General features: G+C 39.1%; 2 protein-coding genes across 5 annotated transcripts in view; one reads left to right on the forward strand and one right to left on the reverse strand.

Moving 5' to 3' along the window:
* Positions 1–341: 341 nt before the first annotated feature.
* On the forward strand, positions 342–6510 carry sec62 (SEC62 homolog, preprotein translocation factor; the record flags this gene model as incomplete). Its single annotated transcript, XM_038291914.1, has 6 exons — positions 342–472; positions 742–928; positions 1677–1772; positions 1850–1910; positions 2003–2122; positions 3598–6510. Coding segments are annotated over 6 exons (1113 nt in total), but the record flags the coding sequence as incomplete, so codon positions are not given.
* Positions 6511–7423: 913 nt separating this feature from the next.
* Positions 7424–25816, reverse strand: part of nadkb (NAD kinase b) — a 28927-nt gene continuing 10534 nt past the window's right edge. For 3 of the 4 annotated variants that reach the window (XM_038291968.1, XM_038291969.1, XM_038291970.1), the window contains 7 exons: positions 23920–24005; positions 23026–23128; positions 22773–22942; positions 9042–9141; positions 8774–8931; positions 8268–8350; positions 7424–8182 (listed from right to left, as the gene is read on the reverse strand). In XM_038291968.1, coding sequence (XP_038147896.1) covers positions 8023–8182; positions 8268–8350; positions 8774–8931; positions 9042–9141; positions 22773–22942; positions 23026–23128; positions 23920–24005 — 860 coding nt within the window. In that variant the 3' untranslated portion in view covers positions 7424–8022. The remainder of the gene's footprint in view (positions 8183–8267; positions 8351–8773; positions 8932–9041; positions 9142–22772; positions 22943–23025; positions 23129–23919; positions 24006–25816) is intronic. The other variant, XM_038291967.1, reaches the window with a different exon arrangement.

The raw sequence follows: 25816 nt of genomic DNA on the forward strand, positions 1-25816 counted from the left end.
CAAAGGACAGTAGTACTACAGTGGTAACTACAGTCTAGCAACTGCAGGCACCGACTGACAGGAGCTGAAAATAAAAGACTTCTATTATTTTTATTTTTTAACTTTGTATTCCATGTACAAGTTTAGTATCTTCCAAATTACACACTGCTTACTGTTGGTCCATCCCAACCCCAAAGGAAAACTTCAAAGTTTGTAGTTGAAATAAGACTTAAAGGCAAATATTTCAGGCTTTTTATAAAACTGCTTTGTTCTCCAAGTGGGCTTATTAAATAGCTAAGTGTCTGGAGTTTTTTTCTCTAAACTTAAATGTATGTATCTCATCGAATAAAACTAAGGAATGATGTCTTCCTGTTTTTCTGCATTTAGCATCCAAGGCTGTGGAGTGTCTGCTGGACTCCAAATGGGCCAAAGCTAAAAAGGGAGAAGAGGCGCTGTTCACCACCAGAGAGTCGGTGGTGGATTATTGCAACAGGTTGACCCACACCTAACATTTTTAATACAGCACATTTGCTCTTAAAATAGATCATTGTACTCAGATTACCTCTAACTTTTAGACACATCACTCGTTTTGATATTTCTTTGTTCCAATGCCACCGGTTTAGAAAAATGTTGGTTATTGGGTACAAATTTATTGCGTTTTCACCCCTAATCTGTTTTCACGTTTGAACATTGGAGGAAGTTCAACAGTAAAGATCCATGAGGGTCACCTACAGCAGCTAATCAGGTCTTTTTCTTCTTCAGACTCTTAAAGAAGCAGTTCTTCCATCGAGCTCTTAAGGTGATGAAGAAAAAACCAGAGAAAGACGCCAAAAAAGAGAAGGAGAAAGAAAAAACCAAGAGTGACGGCAGTAAAGAAGAGGAGAAAAAAGGGAAGGAGAAAGAGAAGAAGAAGGAGTCTGAGAGCGTTGAAACCAAGAAAGAGAAAAGTGTGAGTGAATCAGCCTTCGACTCTAAAATACACTACAAAAATATATGGGATAGATAATTAAACATAGGTGTTCTCTGATGGGACATCTTCATGATATAGACTCCCATTTATATTTTTTGCTGAAAAGAATATATTTGCTTTAAGTTGCCTTTTTTCTGAACTGATTGACCTTTAAACCCTCAGTTAGCTAATATTTAATCTGATGGGGGATTTTAAAATGCATATTCTTTTACATCTGGTATTGTAGTAATTAAATACATTTCTTACCTGTTCAGGATTTAAAAGTCTCAAGTATTACCAAATTATCCAACCTCACATTCCTGGTTGTCCCAAATGTGTAGGTTTGGTTCTTCACTGCTTCCTCGTTTCTGATTTTTTTTGTTGTTGTTATGGTTTGGATATTATTGCCCTGCAAAAGAACTTCATATCTGTAAAATCATAATTCTATCACATTTTCCCTCCATTAAAGTACCACTGTAAAGAAAACATGATGCCTAAACTAGTCCAATCATTTTCTATCATTTTGAATTATTTTGCCAGCTTCTGTCAAGAAGAGAGGATATTTAGGAAATGTTTGGGGGTTTCTTTTCCAGAAGAAACAAATAAAGTAAACTGTCTCAGTTTCAGTTTAGTTTATCTCCATTTCAAAATAAAGTTCCCTATTACATCTATAAAGTAAAACTCATCAACATCAGAGTATCTCTTTTGAATAAATTATATAAATACGTAGCTTATCTGTGAAATACAGGATGACAGCCCTGGAACCCCTAAGAAGAAGAAAGAGGTAAAGAAAAAGTTTAAACTGGAGCCTCATGAAGACCAGCTGTTTCTGGATGGAAACGAGGTGGGAAACGACGCCTCTCAAAGTTTGAATCGGTTATTTAGCAAGTAGAGAGAATAACTGTCATTTCTTTGCTGCAGGTGTACGTGTGGATTTACGACCCGGTCCACTTCAAAACATTTGCAATGGGCTTGATCCTGGGTGAGTTGGGGACTAGAACAGCGAGGTTTCAGCTGAGCACAAAAAGCACACAGATTCATCATCTAATCTGAATCTTCTCCCGTTTTTCTCAGTCATTGCAGTGATTGCGGCCACCCTGTTCCCTCTGTGGCCAGCAGAGATGCGTGTTGGCGTTTATTATCTGAGTGTTGCAGCGGGCTGCTTTGTGGCCAGCATCCTGCTTCTAGCAGTGGGTGAGTAGATCAGTGGAAGTTTTTGTGCTTTTCTGACCTGGAAAGAGCCTGTAGGCGTCCACATACTCGCGGTGTCTGTGTACACTTTACAATATTTGTATTCTAGTGGACATATTCCTATATTTCTCATGAAAAATGCCATGGCATCATGGGATGAGTTAGCCTTACAAAAACAAAAGAACCCGTCTGATTGTTTTTTTTTCCCTGAGACTGAGGGAGTGACAGTGGGTCCTAGTGACTGGCTTTTGCTGCAGCAATCACCTGGGGATCCTTGTAAGCTTGACATCACATTTAAAAGAGTTGGATATGAATACCCCTGAGCAGTGTCCCAGTAGGCCCCCGTCTGCAAGTATGTGGGGGCCTTTAGAATGCATTACATTCCTGTACTAATAGGAACTAGATATTCATGTTTAACATGAAGCAAATAATCACAAAGGTTTTTTACCTGTGTTTTGCAGAACAATGAATATAGATAAGGTTATAGATCATTTTTTTAAATGTACTTTTATTTTATGCGAGGGACCGATGACAGTCCTGCATAATTCTTAAGTAGAAGTGAGGATTGTATTTGTTGTTTTTTTGTAAAGAAAGCCATGCATATGTCAGAGTCAGCGCAGTCGGATTACTAGAGAGCTTTGGAAAACATTGTTTAGAGTCTTTGCACAGATTTCAGTGCAAAGACTGACTCAATATCCTTCATTTTGGGTGACTGGTAGTCGGTTAATTGCACCATCTCTTGTGCATTTAAAACCTGTTTTTGTTGGCTTTTGTTCAGTGTTCTTCAGCAAAATTAGACTGGTTCATTGGGAGCTGTATTGGGAACTTTACCCCTGACGGTCAGTTTTAAAAGAGCCAGAATCTGAATTGGCAGGTCAGGCTTTTAAAGATCAATACACCCCTCATTCTAACCATGGTTGGGTCCTGTCTCTCTATTATATCTTTGGGTGCAGAGTATACTATTATGCTGGAAGGCAGTCCTACCCTAAGGTCTGTGGTGGCCAATAACAGGTTTTCTTCTAGGTTTTCTCCAAACATCATTTTTAATAGAAAGGCCTCTTTTCTTTGTGTCCCCTGCATAACTAGCAGCATACCGCAAACAGGACCTCTCATGGTGTTTTTTTTTCCGTCTTGCCCTTCCTGTCAGTATGTTTGTTAGGTTGGTGTTGTTCCACAGTCTTTATATTTTTATAAAGAGATGGCAGATTGGTCGGTTTTCAGTAAGACTTTCAAAAATATATTTATTCCTTTATAATCAAACCCTACTTTCGTCTCATTATCCTCGACCTGTCTGGTGAGATCTCTGGTGTGTTTTCTACTCTGTTCTACTGTAAGAAATGTCTGAGGATTTAGGTGACTATCTGTGTTTTAAGATCTTTATTTGTAGAATGTATCGATAGTATTTAACATGGCGCTTCCATAGAATGAATACATTCATTTAGTCTTGCTGTCTTAAATATTGTTTCTTCCATCGTCAGCTCGCTGCATCCTCTTCCTGATTATATGGCTGGTGACTGGTGGACGTCATCACTTCTGGTTCCTGCCCAACCTGACAGCAGATGTGGGCTTCATCGACTCCTTCAGGCCGCTCTACACTCACGAATACAAAGGGCCACGAACCAGTGACAAGAAGGGGTCAGATAAGACTGACGACAAGGACAGCGGCGCTTCCCTCAAGGCTCAGAAGTCGGACAGTGACGAGAAGTCGGACAGCGAGAAGAAGGATGCTGACGATGAGGAAGAGGACGAAGATGAGAGCAAGGAGGCAAAGCGAAGAGAAACAGACGACCGCCACTCGGATACAGACAGTGACCGCCGGGAGGACGAAGGCTCGCAGCACAGCAACGGAAACGACTTTGAAATGATCACCAGAGAGGAGCTGGAGCAGCACACAGAAGAGGAGGAAGAGGATGAAGGAGAGGAGGAAGACGAGGAGACAAACGAGAGGAAAGAAAGTAGCGAGAGTGAGTCGAAACCCCAGACTGCTGAGAAATAAACTTCCTGTTCCATCACTCTAGTTTTGTCCTCTGCCTTCCTTTCCCTCCCTGCTATGATCCAGGACCTGCTAGTCCCGCCTCTCTGAGTGCAAAGAGGCTCCATCTCATGTTGGTGAGCTCTTCTACTAAACAGAACCGGGACAGACAGACAGACCCCTCAAAGGTTTACGGCTATGATGATGGGGAAAATGTATAAAAAAAAATAAGCCTTATGATGGAAATGATTCCTCTCCAATGAAATGTTATTTATGTTCAAATGAAACTGCTGCTGGACATGTTTGCCTGAGGAACCCATCAGACCAAAGCATCACCTCTGAGGGTTTTCTGTTACGGTTCCTTGTCTTACAAGGTCGGGTTTACATCGCCATCACTTGGATTATATGGAGTCAAATCAAGGTGGCGTCATATTGGATGGTTCAGGAAGCACAGCACTGGTGTCATCCTCAGAGTTTCATATAAACCAGTGAGTCTGATGCATTCCTCAGGCAGCAGTGATCAGTGTGCCAGCTGTTCAATCCTCAACACGGATGGACCAAATCCTGGGCTTTATTTAAAGAGAAAGACCACATTGTGACAAAATTAAGACTAGTATGGGTCGCTTAGGTACTAGCTTCAGGTTGATCTCAATCGATTAGTTCTTTTATTGTATGAATTCAGTTCATAAAGAAAACAGATTGAATCAGCACACAGTCATTCAGAGTGTTTACTTCTGTTTATTTTGATGATAATGGCTTTTAGCTGCTAAACGTTAAGCTGCACAACAACGGTCCTAATCTATTCCTCCATTAGCAGCAGTACAATGCTTCTATCCCTGTTGCTTTTGCACTTTTTGCTTTCATTTAACTTCCCATTAATGTCTGGCTTTTAAATTACCCATTGCAACCATTTTACCAAATGTTTTTCTTCCACTAAACTTCCAGGACTTGTGCTTGAAAACAGATCTCAGTGCACCCAGCTTATTTAGTGAAGACTGTCTGACTAGAAAGGCCTTAACATAGGCATGACAATTCTGTTTAGAATAAATAAACAATTAGGTTTTCTGTAAGCCATTTTTGGCTGTAAACCATAATCTTAAAAATGAACAGAAACAAAAACGCTTTGAAATATTTTACCATATAATGAATCTTGGTTTAACTTTTTGAACTGAATTGGGTTATGGTTCGATTCTGATCAATTGAGACGTTTACTTTGGGATTGTTTTTGGCTTATAATAGTTGTCCACTCAGTATGAACTTTGTCTTCATTCAGTTTGCCCTCAAGAACACATTTAAGCTCCTGGAGACAGCTGGCATACTAATTAGTTTTTTTTTTATATTGCAGAAGTTGCTGAAGAAGTGTGTCTGTGTAAAACCATAAGTTGACTAAAGCACTGGGAACATGAGCAGATATAAAGAGAACTCTAGTGCCAAACACACCAGATGATACAATTTCAGCATGATCAACATGAAGAGCTGAGCTTGATTTAATGAAGCCGTTCATTTTGGAAAGGCATTGTCCCAATTCTTCACATTCTTAAAGCGTACAGATGAAACACAGCATAAAGATGACGGTATGCAAGTAAAGAAAGAGGATTTTGGTTTAAATGTGTTCACATTAGACTGTAATCCAAAGGAGTCGTATCTAGTCTTGCACAAGCAATCAGTGGGCTTATTTTTTTGAGTCCAAATCCGCTCACTGATCAGCTGAGGTCCAAGCTGTTTCACTTTATCTTCGGGCTAGAACGGATTAGATGCTCTTTATAGGCATAGCAAGGATTATATTTAAGTATGAAACAGAAATGTATCATTTATATATGGTTTCTATTAATGTACCAGATATATGCATATAGTACTCAAAGTCTAAAACTATGGAACAAGACTTCTGCTCATTTGTGTCTAATTATTGTTCTCATCCGAGTCATCTAGTCTAACTTTTACAGGTAGAATCTGGGAACCGTTGGATTACAGCATTTTTAGATTTGCCACGATGTCAAGTGTGTGATTGTGCTCGGTTGTATGTTGCCAGGTCTGCTTTTCTCCCTCCAATGATCTGTTGTTTACCTGGAGTAAAGAAAGCAGTTACATCTGTGCTGCTTTCTGTATGTTCCTCATGTTACCTGAACTTGTCTAATCTGTGTTACAGTTTTATGTTATTTTTTATCCTGCCATAGTCCTAATAAGGTGTGTATCTCTGACTTTCTCATTTGCATGTTTGTTTTGTTTAACATTCTGTTTTTAACCCCTTTTTCTTTCCATTGGGCAGAAGCACACCTGTTTGCAGTCAGCCTCTGGTTTTCCATTTCACATGAAATCTACAAGCTTTTCGGTCTGTTGTGTATTGTAGTGTTATTCTAAGCTGCTGCTGCTTCTCATCACTTCTCTGGGGAAAATAAATATAAAAATGTAAAAACTTCCACATTTTATCTCTGGTCTTTCTGATCACCTTAATATTATTTCATGACTGTCTCCTGAGAGGCATTTTCTGAAACTGGATATCTGGATTATATCTGTTATAGCAATAAAAATCTAGAAATTATTTGAGTCTCTGTAAAGTTTCTACCTGTGTTTAAAAAGAAAAACATGTTATTCAAAGATGCAGTGCGTACTAAAACTGAAAAACTTGCTTAAAAAAACAAAACACCAAATTCCAGCTTAGGAAGTAATTAAAGTTCAGAACATTATAGAAAAGTACTTAATTTTAGAAATTTGAGTAACACTGCTTACAGCTAATTAGACCCAAAATTCAGTATAGAACGCCAACATTTTGGTCATCAATGCACCTCCTTACTGAAGTCCAGCCCATGACAGACACTTCTGTTTGTATTTGCATGTAATCATCCATATTAACTCACAATTTTCTTCCACTCAACTTCAATCAATGCTTTATGATCCAGCGCTCTGCTATGCTGGTGGCTATGCTCGCTATTGCAGACCAACAATGACTCCCCGTTACTAAGAGGTGGTCATGTTCTTTCAGTTCTATTTGCATGTTTTTTAAGTCATAAGGCTTTGTTGGACCACTCTATAAAGCTTGGAACTCAACGCTAATCCAGACATTTTGAATTGAAAAAGCTTCCTGGATGGGAAGCAAAACATCTTCAAACTTGGAAAACAGATTCAAGTGGTTTGTTTTTAAACTTTTTTAGCACTCTATTAGCCTCCTTAGCTATGACCTTTTGAGCTCTTACCTCAGGACAGCTGTATCACATTCTCTACCATTTTTAGTATTTAATGTGTAAATCTTTATTAGAAAGACGTGTTACTGCATTATAAGAACATAATTGAAGTTCTTGGTTTGACAAAAATGTCAACATAAAAAAAACAAAGAGAAATGTCTAGATTTTTATTTTCTCATTTCTGCCAAATCACTTGTTAGATTTTGTTTTAAACATAATACACACACATGATTGCATACAGTCTGACTGCAGCTTTAGTTTCAAACAACAAAAGTAAGGCTCTAGATTCTGCAGGAAACAACAGCAGGGATACTTTAGTTCAACATTAGCATTATCAATTTATTTCTTGAACTAGGTGAACATAAATATAACACTGAATACACTGGAACTAGAGATCTGTATGTACAAATTTACATAAAATTGCTGAGATGGAGTCCAGTCTGCCCATTTCTTTTAAAGATCGTTCTACTTCTGCTTTTATTTATCCTGAGCCATTTCCTATAGCATGCTGCTTTTTAAGTATGGGTAGTGTAAAGTACTCTTTGAAGCTTATACAGCGTTATGTGATCAACTAATTCTTTCATGTCTTAAAGCACTACACACAAAGATGCAGTGTAGATGATATTATGTCTCAGGGCTACAATGGTTGTGATATCCTGTATAATCATGCGTTTGACAGGAGCTGTTTAACACTGATCTGCTTCAGTCTAAGCTGGTCTCCAAGAAAACCTGATCCCTTCAGCGGCTCTCCTTTAGTTCTCCGTGTCCGATGAGTCAGAGACGTCTGCGAGTCGGGCCTGCCTTTTGCGGACGTTCCAGTGTAAACACTGAGCCAGACTTTCAAACCAGTCGTACACCAGGTCATGGCAGCAGATGGACGGTACAGGGTAGCAAGACGTGGTAATCTTGATGCTGTGATAAGGAAACAGAAAAAAAAAAAACTGAATAAGGAGAACTATCAAGGAAGCTGAAACAGATGAGGGTTACTGCAGTTTACCAGTCGCCATGCTGGATCTCCTGTCTCCTCCTACCGTCAAATGACACCCAGACATTGTTCCTGGCATCAGGTGATAAAGTGATCTGAAACAAACAAACAGTCTGTATTGATTCCCTGCTAACTTCTATGTAGGGTAGAGCTACGTTTCTTTAAGTTTCTTTAATCAACTTTCCAAATTTCCAATTCATTTTCTCTCCATTTTAATAGTACAAATATTAGTATTACAATGAATTTATATGAAAGTTATAATGGTGGGACTTTAAATATTCAACCTGCAACAACCAGAGGAAGAGATGGAGGTAGACTTATGATGGCAGGAAGTCCAAACAGACGGATGGACAGAGGAAGGCACAGAAGGTAAAACTGAAACTTAAAAGGAATGAGAGAATCTAAAAACACTAATATTTTTCCACAATCATCTTCCTTTTACAACGCTTGCCCACGCCCGATTGCCCTGCAACAAATCTGCATCTCTTGACCTCTTCACTCAGTTCAAACATGTTTACCATGAGTTCCACGCCAGCAGGGACCACAATGGGCCTAAAGGACAGGGAGTGGGGACAGATGGGTGTGACCATGATGGCAGGGACATTAGGGTGGATCATTGAGGCTCCTGCTGCAGCTGCATACGCTGTGCTCCCAGTGGGCGTGGACACAATCACTCCTAGAGGACACATAAGGACACTTGCTCACTTAGTGGTTCCCTTGAAATAAAACTGAAAGTGTTTGCTGTGGAGGCAAAATTCAGATGTTTAGAGTTCTTTTAACTCTCACCATCTCCCTGCACTGAAGTAATGAGGCGTCCATCTAGGTACAGGTCTACGTTAGACAGATAGGAGGACGGGCCTCGATCCACCACCACTTCATTTAACACCTGCACACATGAACACAAACATAAACAACTTAGATTTTAGGAACACCAGCAGCACTGCAACAGGTTTTAATTTGGAGATTCAACAGTTAAGCTGATTTTTGGAAAACCTTTAAATTGTAGGGGACTGATGTGTAATGGTACACTATATAGTGGAAGACTATACTTTAGTGACACCTACAGGCCAGAAGCCAAAATGTTCTCCTTTGTTTATCAAGGTGCTGGTCATATTGTGGAATACCATGAAAAAGTGTATTCAGTACTTTTATGGAAAAGGAAAACATTTATAAGGACAACTGCAGAAATATGGTGTGGCATGGAGTCAGGTGAGTTTGCAGGCCAAAGGAACAGGGAGACTATGGCCCCCGGTACTGTGTGCAGCCATCCTCTGTAGGAAGGACAATTTGTGTTTTGCCCTCTTTATGCACGGTGTCAGTTGTTGTCTTTTGCACAGCTGTTAAAGTCAGCAGTCTGCCAATCACTGTTCAGCCCAAAGAAATACACTGAGAGACCATTTAACATGTGCTGGTGTTTTAATTAACTTTTTAGAGAGTGGCATCCATGTGTCTTCTATATTGAACCTTTTTACAATATTCTAATTTTCTGATACTGAATATATACATACATATATATATATATACAGGTGCTGGTCATAAAATTAGAATATCATGAAAAAGTAGATTGATTTCAGTAATTCCATTTAAAAAGTGAAACTTGTATATTATATTCATACATTACATACAAACTCATATATTTCAGATGTTTATTTTGTTTAATTTTGATGATTACAAATGACAACAAATGAAAATCTCAAATTCATCATATCAGAAAATTAGAATATTACTGAAGACCAATAAAAACAAAGGATTTATAGAAATGTTGGCCAACTGAAAAGTATGAACATGAAAAGTATGAGCATGTACAGCACTCAGTATTTAGTTGGGCCTCCTTTGGCCTGTATTACTGCAGCAATGCGGCGTGGCATGGAGTCGATCAGTCTGTGGCACTGCTCAGGTGTTATGATAGCCCAGGTTGCTCTAATAGTGGCTTTTAGCTCTTCTGAATTGTTGGGTCTGGTGTATTGCATCTTCTTCTTCACAATACCCCATAGATTTTCTATGGGGTTAAGGTCAGGAGAGTTTGCTGGCCAATTAAGAACAGGGATACCATGGTCCTTCAACCAGGTACTGGTAGCTTTGGCACTGTGTGCAGGTGCCAAGTCCTGTTGGAAAATGAAATCTGCATCTCCAAAAAGTTGGTCAGCTGCAGGAAGCATGAAGTGCTCTAAAACTTCCTGGTATGTGGCTGCGTTGACCCTGGACCTCAGAAAACACAATGGACCAACACCAGTAGATGACATGGCACCCCAAACCATCACTGACTGTGGAAACTTTACACTGGACTTCAAGCAACGTGGATGAAGTGCCTCTCTTCTTTTCCTCCAGACTCTGGGACCTTGATTTCCAAAGGAAATGCAAAATTTACTTTCATCAGAGAACATGACTTTGGACCACTCACCAGCAGTCCAGTCCTGTTTCTCTTTAGCCCAGGCAAGACGCTTCTGACGCTGTCTGTGGTTCAAGAGTGGCTTGACACAAGGAATGCGACAGCAGAAACCCATGTCTTTCATACGTCTGTGTGTGGTGGTTCTTGAAGCACTCACTCCAGCTGCAGTCCACTCTTTGTGAATCTCCCCCACATTTTTGAATGGGTTTTGTTTCACAATCCTCTCCAGGGTGCGGTTATCTCTCTTGCTTGTACACTTTTTTCGACCACATCTTTTCCTTCCCTTCGCCTCTCTATTAATGTGCTTGGACACTGAGCTCTGTGAACAGCCAGCCTCTTTAGCGATGACCTTTTGTGTCTTGCCCTCCTTGTGCAAGGTGTCGATGGTCGTCTTTTGGACAACTGTCAAGTCAGCAGTCTTCCCCATGATTGTGTAGCCTATAGAACTAGACTGAAAGACCATTTAAAGGCTTTTGCAGGTGGTTTGAGTTAATTAGCTGATTAGAGTGTGGCACCAGGGGCCATCAATTTTGAACCTTTTCACAATATTCTAATTTTCTGATATGATGAATTTGAGATTTTCATTTGTTGTCATTTGTAATCATCAAAATTAAACAAAATAAACATCTGAAATATATGAGTTTGTATGTAATGTATGAATATAATATACAAGTTTCACTTTTTAAATGGAATTACTGAAATCAATCTACTTTTTCATGATATTCTAATTTTATGACCAGCACCTGTATATATATATATATATATATACACATACATATAGATACATATATATACACAGTTGTTTATCACTTGTAGACCTTTTTTTTAACATACAAACTATTAATGGATCAGTTCTTCAGTGTTCCTTGCATGTCTGCTCCTGTCCCTTTGAACCCAAGTAGCAGAAGGCCGCTCACACTAGCTACGTTTACATGGACACAACTAATCGGATTGAAGGCCTGATCAGATCAAAAATGTTTCATGTAAACATGTCAGACTGAAGATTCTAATCCGATTCGGTCCGATCGGATCTAAATTTAATTCCGAATGAGAGAGGTGGTTTTTGCCGATTGCCATTCCGATTGACGTCCATGTAAACACCCATTCGGATCTGAAGAGTAAAATAATCTTCACTGCGCATGTGTGCGACGTCAGCGTGACGTTTTCCGCCTTGTCAACAACAGGAAACCACCGGTCGCTCTCGCTCTCGCTGTGAACAACATGGCGGGGGGAGTCTAGGAACGCCGACTTATACACTCAAGTTCATTTAAAGCTGCAGGAAGCAGGAATTTATCCTCCTCCTCTTCCTCTTTTCTCTCTCCACAGCCCACTCGCTCTCCCACGCCGGTTCAATCGCTCATTCTCTCGGACATTTCCGATTTGGATCGGATCGGGGAAATTTTGCGCATGTAAACGTAGCTACTGAGCCTGATTCTGCTGGAGGATTCCTCCTGTTAAAATTGAGATATTCCTCTCCACTGTTGCTGCATGCAAACTCTGCATGAGGAATTCTTGTAGAGTCAATGAGAAATTGCTGGAAAATATCTACTGTCACCACAACCTCATCCGGTAGGACCAAACCCTGCGTAGTTAATGACCCCATACAATCGGCTGGCTGCTCTTGCATAGAAAACCTTTAACCAATGTGACTGATTGCAATAAGGGTTCATGTTTACAGTGGTGACCCCAATAGTGATCCCATTCTTCCCAATAACAATTTACTGGCTAATGTTTATTCACCAGCTCTCGGAGAACTGGCTCCAAGTTCACAGTGAAAAAAAATCTGGAGATGTTTAGATATGAGTGTTATGACTATTTGACATCGTCATCATGCCTTTAGACAGAGTGCTCCAACATGCATTAAAAATACACAATTATTAACTGCATTGTGTGTGAAAGGAGGGTTCTTTGCGGATGTTTTGACACCAATCTTTATTTATGGAGGCAGAATTGAGTCCACGCCCTTGGATAAGATGCAATCCCACATGTGGAGCATATCAGGATGCCTCAATGTTGCAATCTTGTTTTTCTTTTATGTACACATAATTTTCTCCAGATGCCTAGTAGGATTTTTAAAGCAAATATCTTAAAGTCAGCTAAACTTCTGCTGAAATTTAGGCTGTAGCTGATGTTTTCATCAGAAAAAAAATAATTGTGTCATCTTTGGTGCCTTACTGAAAACATTGGAACTAGATGCTCCTAAACTAACTTGCCCTGGTGTTACCACTGTTCTTTACTGCACTCCTAGGAAAGATGCTATAATGGCTGTTATAATCAATAACTTACTTTTGCATGAGGAGAAATTAGAGTTAAAAACAATTAGATCAGAATCAGATTACACTGGCCCTTCGTTACCCCTTTATTTAAGTTCTTGTTTTTTTTTTTCCCGAAGCAATATTCTTTAAAGCAATTTCCTCCTGTGCGATGTAATTTTGATACAAAGTGATGACTGCTGCATAACTTTCTGTGGGGTTGACCCTTTGTTAACAAAGAAGAAAATTATAGCAATCAGTTTTCCCATTAGACTGACAGTATGATCTCAGCTGGACTCTTTTAGAGCTTAATCAATGCTTATCGTGTGATTATGTTAAAAGGAAACAGCAAATTCACAAAAAAAGGTTTGCTATGCTAGTAAATGTTCTTCCAAAGAGAAAACAATTAGGCATGAGACACTTTTTCATTCAGAAACTTGTCCCTTTCCGAGGCACCTTTTTGCCAAACAAATTATCGAAGTTCAAAATATTTTTGTAATAATTTTATTAAAACACTTGAATGATCTTTTAATCTTTCAGTGTGGTCAGATGTGCCTGCCTGAATAGTTTATGATTGTATACTATTGTTTTTTTTTGCTTGTGTATTTTCTGGTTCATATGGCTGCTACCTTGGCCGAGACAGTTTTTCATAAAGCCGAGGTTTCATCCGTCGCACAAAGACAAAGCTAGGCTCTACAGACGCAGCCATGCCAAGCCAGGTGTGAGTAATCAAGCTAAATGCAGCCTAAAATACACATTTCCTAACTACTTCCTTTAACATCAATATTTAAGGAGTTCCTTGCCTTTTTTTCTTCAAATGAACAGTTATTAAGCTCAAAATTAACAGAGGAAGCCAGTATGGTGATGTGGCTTCCTCTGTTCATCCTCAAGGAGTGGCCACCTAGATGTTAGGGCATAGAGCTTAGAATCCAAGCCCCACCCCCACGAACTGCCCCAAACTGCTCCCCAGGTGCCGCACAGTGGCAGCCCATTGCTCCCTAAGGGGATGGGTTAAATGCAGATGTAAATTTCTCCAGTGTAAGATCAATAAAGTTAAATTATTATGATTATTATCATTATTAGTATTAATATTATGTAGATCTCACATTGTCCAGATTACATAGATTACATAGATCTACAGATGTCTATAGTGAGGTGGTTTAAGTCTTTGATTTTAAAGCAAGAAGTTCTTCATGAAAGTTTATTAAACATCTTTGTTGAATCCAGCACCAAGGGGCACAGAAAGGGTATTAGCACCATCTTTTGTCCAAATGCATGGTCAAAAATGGCAAGTTATAAGCTACATATAACAAAAAAATTTATACAATGAAATACTATACAAAATACTCTTTAAGAAGAAGTTGCAATATTTTGTCTTTTCTTGGTTTCATGGATGAAAATGACCGTGGTCCTGTCCCGACACATATCTGCATTATCTTTACCCATTTTGTAGAGGAGATTTGGTTTACTACACTGACCTCAGTCCTCCCACAGATGTGCCAGAGCTAAACCCTCACTCTCACTTAAAATCTTTGCAGAGCCCTGCACAATTTTTCAATAAAATTTGGTTGGGGGCGCCAAATCTCCTTTTCTTTTTCAAACTAGTTTAAAGTGAAAATCTGGCCCAGATTTGGATGACTGCATCTTTTTTCTTGCTTTGTTGAATTAAAGACAGTGGAATCTTTTATGGCTACCATTAAAAAAAGTTTTTATTCTTGGTTTTCACCCGTTTCCAAGTGTGCATCTCACCAATGATTTTACTGAATGAGTTAAATGTCGAGAAAAGTGTTCATTTTTTGGATTGCAATAGTTTCATCGATTTTTTTAGTCCAACCAAGATTCTTGCAAACTAAAATCTGACTAAATCTTAATTAAAAGCAATCTGCGACTAAAACTATGACTAAGATCCAAAGACAAAAACTCAACTTCAATGGGAAACCAAAATCATCAACTTTTTTATTACGAGACTATAGGCTAACACACTTTAAAAAAGTTGTACAAATTGACAATGAATAAATATATTTCACTTAAATATCTCTCTTAAAATAATGTACGTGATGAAAAAGGTGCAATTTTAGGATTTAAATTATTGGGCATGACCTGGCACCCACTTTTCCTGGTCCAATTGATGGCGACAGTGTTTCCCTTTTTTAAATTTTTTTCAATAAAAAATATAGCTTCCTACCAATGAAATACTTTTCACCATGGTTACTCATTGAACTCTGTGGTCGACTGCACGACCTGCTTAAGTTAAGGTTAGGGTAATGGCAGCATTAACCAAGCAAGGCATCCTTTTGGTGGAACCCAGAAGTCATGACATGTTGTGCTTCAGTTGAGTCAGACTTGAGTGCCAATGTCTGGCTTTTTATGAAACCCCCTCTGGTCTCTTCGAAAAAGATCTTCCATCCCAACAGAACTTCTTAATAAAAAAAAAGTTAATTTAACTCCAAATAAAGACAGTAAAATCTACCATTTTAGAATGAGTGTAGATTTACAAATTGGATTTATGGAGCATACCTTAACATTTTTATCTTTATCTAAAGTTAAATGTTAGGTTGAATTTTGGGTCTGGGAAGCCATTTTTAAATCTTTTTCATATCTTGATAGTTGGAACATAACCAAATTTAAATTTGGTACTTTATTTTTCTCAAGGCTTTAAATTAACTCTTTAAGCCGGGCATACACTGTACGATTTTTTGCCCTTTTTGGGCCGATTCTCTACTTGTGCGAGAATTTTTAGATCGGGCCGACTTTCAGCCTGATCGTGCGTCATGTAGTGTACGGAGTATAACGAGGGGCGACCACCTCCTGATCACGAATCATGAGGTCGGGAGAAAATCAATCATGTTTGAAATTCAGTCGGCTGACTTTAGGTGGTCATGGGCAAAACACTCAGTGGGTATGTGCAAACAAGGATTCTTCTTCTTCTTCCTCTCAGACGAAAACACAGAACAATGGCAGGGGCGTGAATGAAATTGAGTTCTTTCTGTAAAACTGACAGACCGTAGTAGCCACGTTTGCTCAGCCATGTCTTTGTCCAAATACGTCGTCACCATTTCTTTTTAGGGCTTAAAGCACAATAAATTGCACAAACTGCCAAGGCAGCGCCTTTCTCTCTAGTGAGCTTCATAATACTCTTCTACTGGTTTTGCTTCTGGATAGACGAGTCCGAGTAGCGCCTTCTCGCTGCGGAGCCAAGTCCGACGTGGTTTTTAGACGTACAGTGTGTGCAGGTAGGTAGGTACGACAAAACCCTGCAGTTGTGTCGCAAAGTGTGAGCTGTAGCTGCGTGCAACAATTGAAAAACTAATACGGTGTATGCCCGGCTTTAGAAAGGATCTCAACATACGGATTGATCCTGCAGAGATGAGTAAAACCAAGATTAGTGTCACTGCTACACCTAGATGAAAAGCAGTATGGCTTATTTAATAAACTTCAGATGCACTGTTTGAAAATAAAAACTGTGTGATGAGAGAATAATTAGCAAAAACAAAGAAAGAGAATAACTAGCAGCTGAAGCACACCTGGTTCATATGAAATCCTCCACCAGCAGAGTCAGAGTTACATGGGTACACCCCATAGGGAGACGGACGGCGGGCCAAAGGAAAAACAATTCATGTTCCACACCTCAGTCACACGGCATTCTGCACAGCTGAGCTCTGATGTCTGCCAGATGTGCTGACGTCAGCAGAGCTCAACTAAAGCATCCTGCTGGACATAGCAGACATGATGTAATGTGAGTTCTGAGTGGGGTTCAGAGAGCAGAGAAAACAATCCATCTCTTTACTGATGAGAACAAAAACTCTCTGGAGCGAGTCGACAGGGAGAGGAGGGAGCCGAGCTGTAAGTGACAAAACACAGACAGGTGTGTGAGCGTATGCAGTCAGGCATGTTGTTTAGTTACACTCTGTGCCAGACTGAGAGCATCAGGAATCATTAAATACCCATTTAGTGATGACTCCACTTTTGACGCCACTGTCTCCATGGAAACAGGCTCAACAGAACTTCACAACATCCGACTTTCTCTCCAGTACATGTGCTGGAAGCTCTGTTGTGGCTGTAATCATGGAAACGGGGTTGATGTTCCTTCACTGACCCATACACATGTTCTATGTGTGCGCATGAACGCTTCTGGGGATAAAAAAAATGAAATCCTAACAGCTGACGCCATCAGCCTGCGGTCACATGAGCTCTTTGTCACGAAACTGAAGAATCAGAGAAGCTAAACCAGGAGGTGCTGAAGCTGAGCATTCAGAAGAAAAAGAAAAACAATGAGTTTTTTGAACGCAACAAAACTTTTAAATAGAAAATGTGATCTGCATTTTTTGTGTTTCACTTTATGCTGTTATTAAATAAGCTTTAACAATACATAGACCAAATTAAATAATTAATAAAAAAATAAAAAAAACATTCCACTAATGATTGGGAACAGTTTAGTTTGAGGCCTAGATTCTCATCTTCAGCGTCACTTACCCACTGTGGATATTTTCAGTAAAAGCTGGATGCTGATTTCAGCAATGCTTCATTCTTTTAAGCTTGTTCGGTCAGCATGAGAGGAAGAATTCCAGCAGATAACAAAAAGGCCAAAAAGCAAACCATATAGTAGGTCAGGGATTTTTTTTTTTTTACTATGTTATGAAACAAGCAGGGTTTGGGAAAGTTGGCAGCTTTTTGGAAATGTAAAATTAGGTAAGGATGAACATTGTTTACAAAATACACACAGCTATAATATTTAGACTAATCACTAACCAGATGAACTGGTAAAGGAAGGAGGACGGTTGATATCACTTAAGCACTAAAAGTATCCCTGAATAGATTTGGTCCTTCGTCTCCAGGCTGTTTCTAGGCATTCCAAAAATGTGTTCAGATCATTTGGCAGGCATTCAGAACACAGTGGTCCCATCTTTCTATATCAACATTTTAGACTCAGAAACTCGAACATGTGGGGATCCCAGAGGGCTCAGCTCTAGAGCCATTTCATTTTTCATGCGTTTATTCGTTCCAAGTTACAGAAAGGACTTCCACTATTTTTTATGATGACAGTTATCAGGCTTCAATCAGTAAATAACAGAAAACCACTCTAGTGCCTGGCAGTTAAACTTGACATTGCCATAAATGTGACGATGTCAACATCCTGTATAAATGTCCTGTCAGGTCATAACCTGACTCCGCCAGATGGATTTGCTCCGCATATCCATCTGGAAACCTTCCGTAGAAGTAATTTTGGGAAAGGGCGAAAATACTGATTAGCTGATTGGCCTATGTTGGTGATAGACGGACTAAATAAACCAATCAGATCAACGAAGCATATGACGTACTAACAGAGCGACGACGAAGAGGAGCCAATTGATAGATCAAACTCTTGCTGAAACCAGTCGGGAGAAGAGCAAAAACATCTTTTCCTCTGAGAAAAGCCTCCAGAGCAGTGTTTTGCTCTTCTTTCAGTGAAGAAATACTCTGTAATTCCGATAAAACTTGCTCGATAGCCACGCTAACGCTAGTTTCATCAGCTGAAGCCGCCATGTTCTTTAGACTGTACTGTCGCGCTTCTCGTTACGTCACACCTCAACCCGCCTCAAAGCCAACGTTGATTGGACGTTCGTTCCAAATTTTCTTCAACAGAGAGTCTCCAGACTGATTAGCGAGGCAAATCTTGAAAGCTCACAAGATCAGGATGGTCTCACGAGGCTAGTCAGGTCATGGGGTACAGAACAAATCATAACTCTGTTGTTTACCTAAAGCCAGTGAGTTAGAATTATATTTTTCATGTATTTGGTATAAAGCTACTGCTAATAGCTGCAGTTGTTTTTTTGGTACGACTTCTATAAAGAATAACAGCAACTGATAACTATAGAAACAGAGCTCGTCCAGCATGGGCTAACTAACTAAATGTCTCTACTAGCCTTTTATTTCGCCAAAGACGTTTGGCTCAGTCCATGACTACAACCTGGAACTCTTCTAAAGCAGGCCTACCTTTGTTTTAAGTAAAGGACCAGATTCTCTGTTGGTGGGAATTCTGAGGATCAGATCTGTGTGTAGGAACTTTCTAAGTCATTAGTGCATTATATTTCATCCTTTTATCAAGCTACTAGTTTTCAAAATGTTTTTATATTTCCTCTTGACCTGTTGTCAGGTCCTCTTTGGTCCAGTCGTCTTAGTTCTGTATGAATATTGACATGATGTGAAACAACAATGGTTAAATAAAAACCCTAATATCTGCTGTTTAATAAGGATTTTTTTTTACAGTTGCCATTCATGATGTAGCTGAGACTTGCTCCTAAATCTCCAGTATTGAAGGTAAAGTCTTTAACCACTTTACTAAAAACTGTGAGGCCTAAAATATAAAACATTCACCTAAAGGATACACACGTTAGAAAACCAGCTTCCAAAGTGTGTTTTCAAGTTAATAGTTGTTCATTTAAGAAAAATGACAAGGAACTTGTTAAATCGTGGGCTATTCAGTTAGAGAAGAGGTCAGAAAACATGTATTTAGGCTGTTAGGTATTTAATTGACCCAAGATTTTTTACTGAACCAATGAATCAGTGTTTGACCACATGGCCTCTTGAAGAAAGCTGCATTTAGCTTGATCACTGAAACATGGCTGAAAGTATCCACACATATTGTGCCTGGCTTGGTGTTTATGAAATGGATGAAGCCAGGATGCAGTCCTCACACTAGATCAAGTCTTTATCCTGGATTTCTGAATTCAGCTTCTGTGAATTAGGTCCCAGCAGAAAGCCTACAAGCTCTGCTGCCGTTTTGAAGCCTGGCTCCCTAATTATGGTCTCCTGCTGGTAAAAGCTGCTCTTGTTTTATTTCTCTTTCTTGTCTCAGTTATTTGTTTTTTCCATCCCAAAGGGGGAAAAGCATTATGGATGATCCTTAATTTCAGCAGAAAATAGTAAGTAGTTATATCCATTCTTCTTTGCTTTCTACTTCTCCACCAACAACTTGTCTTCATATCCAGTTTAAACATGAGGGGCTAACAAGTTTATCCTCCATCAGTTATTGTAATCAAAGATGGTGGCGACCTTTGTTTTTATAAACAACACTTTCTAAGCTATGGCAACAATTCCATTAGACTTTTTAATTTTATTTTAGATTAGAATTTAGCAGAATATGTACGTATAAGAGCAATTTTAATAAAAGAGCTAAAGTAGTTAAACATTGTTCTTTAGTAGCGGTTTTAAATCAAAGCACCGCTGGACTGCTTGAGGATACTAAACCTTGTCTGACCCTAAACTTTTTACATCTCTAATCAAAAGAAAACAGAGCAGATGATGTTTGGACCAAGGGGCCCCTGTGAGTCCAACAAATTTTACTTAGGGCCCCCGATTGCATATTAAACCAACTGGTTTTTAAGTCAGACAATGATTTGAAGTTAAACAGCAGTTATAAAGATGGATCCAGATGTATTCCCCCGTTTTAGATGAGTGTAATAAAATTTATGTTGGAGTGAGTCAGTTATGCAGCTGCTTGTCTTTCAGCCCTGGTGTGGCCTCACTCCACAAAATTTAGAGTTCTTACCTTTTATTTAGCTAAAATTTATCCAGTCAGAAATTTTGAGATAACAGGAAAAATGTACGCTTAATCCCTTTTAGAAAATACTGTATATGTAAGGACATTCAGTGATATAAAAATTAGCTTTTGCAAAAAACAAAAAATATTGATTTTTACTTTATTTACAACATACAATTCACATCTAAAAATATTTGTACCACTAAAAGGAAAAGAATGAAAAAGTTGAAAAATGTCATCTCGACAAGCGAACGCATAAAGAGGGAAAGTTTGTGTAGTTGCTAGGCAGCAGCAGAGACAGAGGAGTGAGCAGCTTTACAGCATGAGATAAATCATGAAACACTGCGGAGAATCTGAGGTCGATGTTCCAGCAGCTAAATGGGCTTAAATGTGAGGTGTGTGAAGGTCAACACAGAAACAGGGGGAGGATAGCATGGCAGCTGTGGTAGACTAAACACATGAAGCACCTGAAAAATGTGGGGTTGCAACTCTCTGAGAATGAGTTTTTAGAGATATGCTTTTCATTTAACAGTCATCTTTACCACTGCTTTAAAATAATCTAATAGAAAAACAAATACAAATTTAACAACAAGGTACTTTTGCTTGGCAACATTAAGTAAACTCAAAAACATTATTCATGGGTGCAAAAATAAAGGGGAGGGTATTCAGAAATACACTTTCACAATCAGAACGGCCTAAATGAAAGGTGGATGTTCCTCTCTGGATTTATCAGTTTGGTCTCATATTGATAAATACTTCCTCATACCACATCAGATGTCTCATATACAGACGAGGCACCTACACAAACAGAAGGCATACCTCAAGCTTTTTTAAAGCAGCCGTTCAGATAAGAGCTGCATGCTGTATTGGATCGGAGTCTTAAACAGAATCAAAACAGCAGCACCATTATATTCACATTCACTTGGCCAATAATATATTTGGCCGATTTAATCGACCGTCACCGTCTTCAATGCCAAATCTTATAAATAACTCACTGAACAGAGATGGAGCTATGGGATTTTATCCTTTTTTTCATCTTCCTTTACATATTAACACATTGTTTCCCAAACATTCTGAATAGAATTAAGAGCACTTTAATCTCCATCTACCAAAATTAATATTAATAATTTAAAGTGTTCTTCATTAATTGTTTAATTTAGTTAATTTGGGATCTGTTTCACATGATAGAAACCACTAACTGAACAATGGAATACAAAATCTGATCGTTCCTCTGTCCACAAACGTAAAACTTTACTACTTCCATGTTTAGTTTTGTGTGGAAATGAGGTGCTGAAGATATAAACTCCTAGACATCTTCCTGCCAGCTGCTTTTCCCTCCAGCTCAGACACTCAGCCTAGCACCAGACTGAAGAATCAGATAAATAGAATAATAACATGTATTAATACAATAGAAGTACCTGCAGGATCAGACACTGGATTTATGTAAATTTGTTTTAATTAGGTTATAAAACAATAAAGCTCCATGTGAAAGTGTAACTCATGGGTTACACGTTAGTTCATGGGTTTGATATTTTAATAATGGTTGAAAATAACTTCACTGAGAAATTCTAATTATTGCATCCAGACAGAACGCAGTTAGCCAGCTCATTTATAATATGTAAACTCTCATCGTCCTATTGAAAGAGTTGGAATGGAGAATCGATAGGAACTGGAATCGAAATGAGAAATCGTGTCAATTCAAATGGTGCCCCGCCCCACCAAGCAGAGTAGTAGAAATAGTTAGAAATATGCAGCCTTATACAATTTATTCTCCATAGTTTGGATTAAAGCCAAGAAACACTGATGCTACACTGCAAAAAATTCTAATCTAAGTCCCTAAATTTTTCTTAAATGAAGTGCATTTTTCTTGAATTGAGCAGGTAATGAGACACTTTGGCAATGGAATAAGACAATTTAAATTTAAAATAGGAAGAAAAAAACAACTGCAGGCTCTTATTTCAAATGCATAATATCTGATTATCCTACTCTAAGCCTAAACATACTCATTACATTGGCAGATCATCTTTATAACTCAAATTAATGGTAAATACCCTCATTTTGATACTTTTTTACTCATTTTAAGATACTTGTAGTACAGTATTATAAGGCATTAGAATAGAGCAATGCATCAGTTGCAGTGGGTTCAGAGTTTCAAAGGATAAATCCAGCAGGTTAAAAAAAAAATAAAAAATTTAACCCAAACCATCACAAAACTAAATTTGAATTTTAGAAAGTAATCAGCTGTGATAAGTTTTATCGTTCCTCTGTGGACCATGAAAGTAAAGTTGCTGTAAAGAAGCCACAGTATGTAAACATTTAACACCATCTTCTAATCTCAGAGACGTCTGATAGCTCACCTGTAGCTGCAGGGTAACCTTGCCAGCCTCACTGTTGGTGTGCCCATGAGGAAGGAGTCCGTTGTGCTCCAGCTGTGCTTCTCTGCCTTCTGTCTGCTGTGGCGCTCTCTGAAGCATATCCTTCACCACCTTCACCTTCAGACGGCTGCGCAGGGTGATGGCTGCGTTCCCTTTGAACCAACAAGACGCTCAGTTTCTTTAATTTCCATTATCAAACTGGCCTCTTTATGGCTACCTAATGCTTTTAGTTTACCTTCTAACACTTTGGCCACTTCAGTCCTGTATGAGTCAAACTTGAAGGGAGTCAGAAAACCCAAAGAGCCGAGATGGAATGCCATAACTGGAGGAACGCTGCCCTGGAGAGGAGAAAACCCCAAATCAGTTGGCTTTGAAACATTTCTTAACAACAGGATAGTATTTAGTTCTGGACCTGGAGGTCCAGTGTCCTGCGTCCTTTAGATAGGTCTCAGCTTCCACACCTGAATCAAATGGGTTTATTATTATAAGGGTCTAATTATTTGACTCAGGTTGGTTGAAGCAGAAACAAATCTGAAAGGTGCTGGGAACCGTAGCTGACCGGAAATGAAGAATCCTGATTTAGTTGCTGTTAAAATATTTCAGACTAAAACCTTTTCGTCATATTTTTCATGCCCAATGGTGTAAAAAACAATTACAATATTCTAAGAGACATAATTAAAAAACATAAGTGGATTCTGTTCAGTTCTCAACCAAGTTTTACACTAAAGTTTCTTAAAGAAAATGTTATCTTGATCAAGTGAAAAACTGTAATTATGCAACGTAATTAACTAAAGCAAAAACACAGAAGAGATCTTGAAATACCTTCTAAGTTATAAGTTAATTAGCTATTCTTCAGAGTCTAATTTGTTTTCTAATGGTATGTTATGAATGCAGTGTGTTATTTTGAGCTGTAAAAAAATAAATCTAAATGAAAAAAAATAAATCTAACATGAATTAAATGCATCTGTTTTGATTTTCACAAAGACAGAGATACATCAAAATTTACTTCATCAACATTAAAGTTAAGATTGATTACTTTTAATCTAATCAAGCCATAAGATAAACCCATACAAATATTACGTATATTTTTTTTACCAACATCTATCCTGTTTCATCAAAATCCAAATACCTGAAAGAGAGAAGAGGCATAAAGCAATGTCCCATCGCCCCCCAGACAAATGATCAGGTCTATGCAGTCAGAGATGTCATCATAACCTGAAGACACAACAACAAAAATCACAGTTTGTAAGAAAACAAGACTATTAGTGTGTGTTTTTATTCTTTGATGTAAAGCCAATTTTTACTTTTTATACTTTCATATTTTATAGTCTTTTGTGTACCTGTATGCCTTCTGTGCCACTTACACACCTGAATTTCCCTACTGTGAGACAATAAAGGGTGTTTCTATTCTATTTAGGTTAACATGAATAGCCGAGGATTTTTAAGGCTTATATAGAAAGGGTCAGTAGTTGGTAAAACATCCAACAACAAAATAACCCCAACATCTCCTTCACTTGCTAAATTCTTCTTTTAAAACAGCCTGGAGTAAACGGTTAATCCCCTCACAGGACCAGTACAGTAGTTTGTTACCCCTGCATCAAATTCTATGTGATTTGATGAAGCAGAAAAAGGAGCAAACACGGCAGGTTAACTAACCAGCCATTAGGGGGCCTTTATGGAAGAACAGACGGAAAGAAAACCAAAAGAAATACTTTTACATCGACACCAAATACAGAGCCTACTGTCTGGCTTCTGTGTTCAGATTATACTCTATCATCAGGGACTCTGATAGGAACCCAAATGCAACAAATCGTGGAAAACCAAGTTTGTCGCTGAGGCAGCATGGGTCAGTATATCTGATGCCAATGACAACAGGTACATAAAGACGACAACAATCAAAGATTTGGTGGCATTTATTCATCCATTCCCTTGTGTTGCTTTACGTTTATAATTTATTTTTTTACGTGCATTGTTATGTGCATTATTATTATTATTTCCTCCGTTGTCCCCAATTTTATATTTCTCCCTGAATTCGGTTGTTACTCAGAACTGCCCTCTAGTGGCTACAATTCCTAACAACAGTAATGGAAGCTGGAAGGCACTGATGATGGACATTGGCAACAAACTTTGGATTAAGGAGTTAACCCCGGTTCTCTGAAACATGAGTGAGGTATCTCACTATGGGACACGCCCCGCCAGCGCTGTCTCCAGAAGCACTATAACATTACGACAGCCCTGACTGGCTCACAGAGGTGACGTCTGCTACTGGGGAGGGACTTATCCCCAGTATAGAAACAGACGTCACGCTGGTGATCCTCAGTCTCGTAAGCACACCTCTTCCTCGCTCCAGGCAAGGAGGGTGATCTGGTGAGATACCTCACTCATGTTTCAGAGAACCGGGGTTAACTCCTTAACCCAAAGTTCTCTTTCAACATTCGTTTCGGTATCTCACTATGGGATGTTGTAACTCCCGTATTGCCAGATAAGCTTACTCGAGGACCTAACTTATAAAGGTGAAGATCCTACACCCAGAACCGCGTGGGCCAGTGAGGGTGTAGTAACATCCAACCTATAGAACCTAGTGAAGGTGTGAGGAGTTGCCCAACTGGCAGCCCCACAAATGTCCTCCAAAGGTGTACCCTGAAACATTGCCCAGGATGATGCCATCCCACGAGTGGAATGAGCTCGCAGGCCTACAGGGGGTGGGAGGCCCTTAACCTCATAGGCCATGATAATAGCCCCCACTATCCAATGTGAGAGACGTCGTTTAGTGAGGGGCTTCCCTTTATGTGGCGGGGACCATGATACAAACAGCTGATCCGATTTGCGGAAACCAGCCGTTTTCTCCACATACACCCTCAGAGCTCGTACTGGGCAGAGTGAGTGGAGTCATTCATGCTCCTGAGAGGCAAATGGTGGAGGGTAGAAAGCCACCAACTCAAGGGGGCGGCATGACAGAGCGGGGTTAATAACCTTTGGTATAAACGCAGGGTTAGGTTTCAGTACCACCTTAGAGTCCCCACTGA

Source organism: Cyprinodon tularosa, unplaced genomic scaffold (assembly GCF_016077235.1).
Source record: "Cyprinodon tularosa strain WSP-4 unplaced genomic scaffold, ASM1607723v1 ctg304, whole genome shotgun sequence".
NCBI lineage: Eukaryota > Metazoa > Chordata > Actinopteri > Cyprinodontiformes > Cyprinodontidae > Cyprinodon > Cyprinodon tularosa.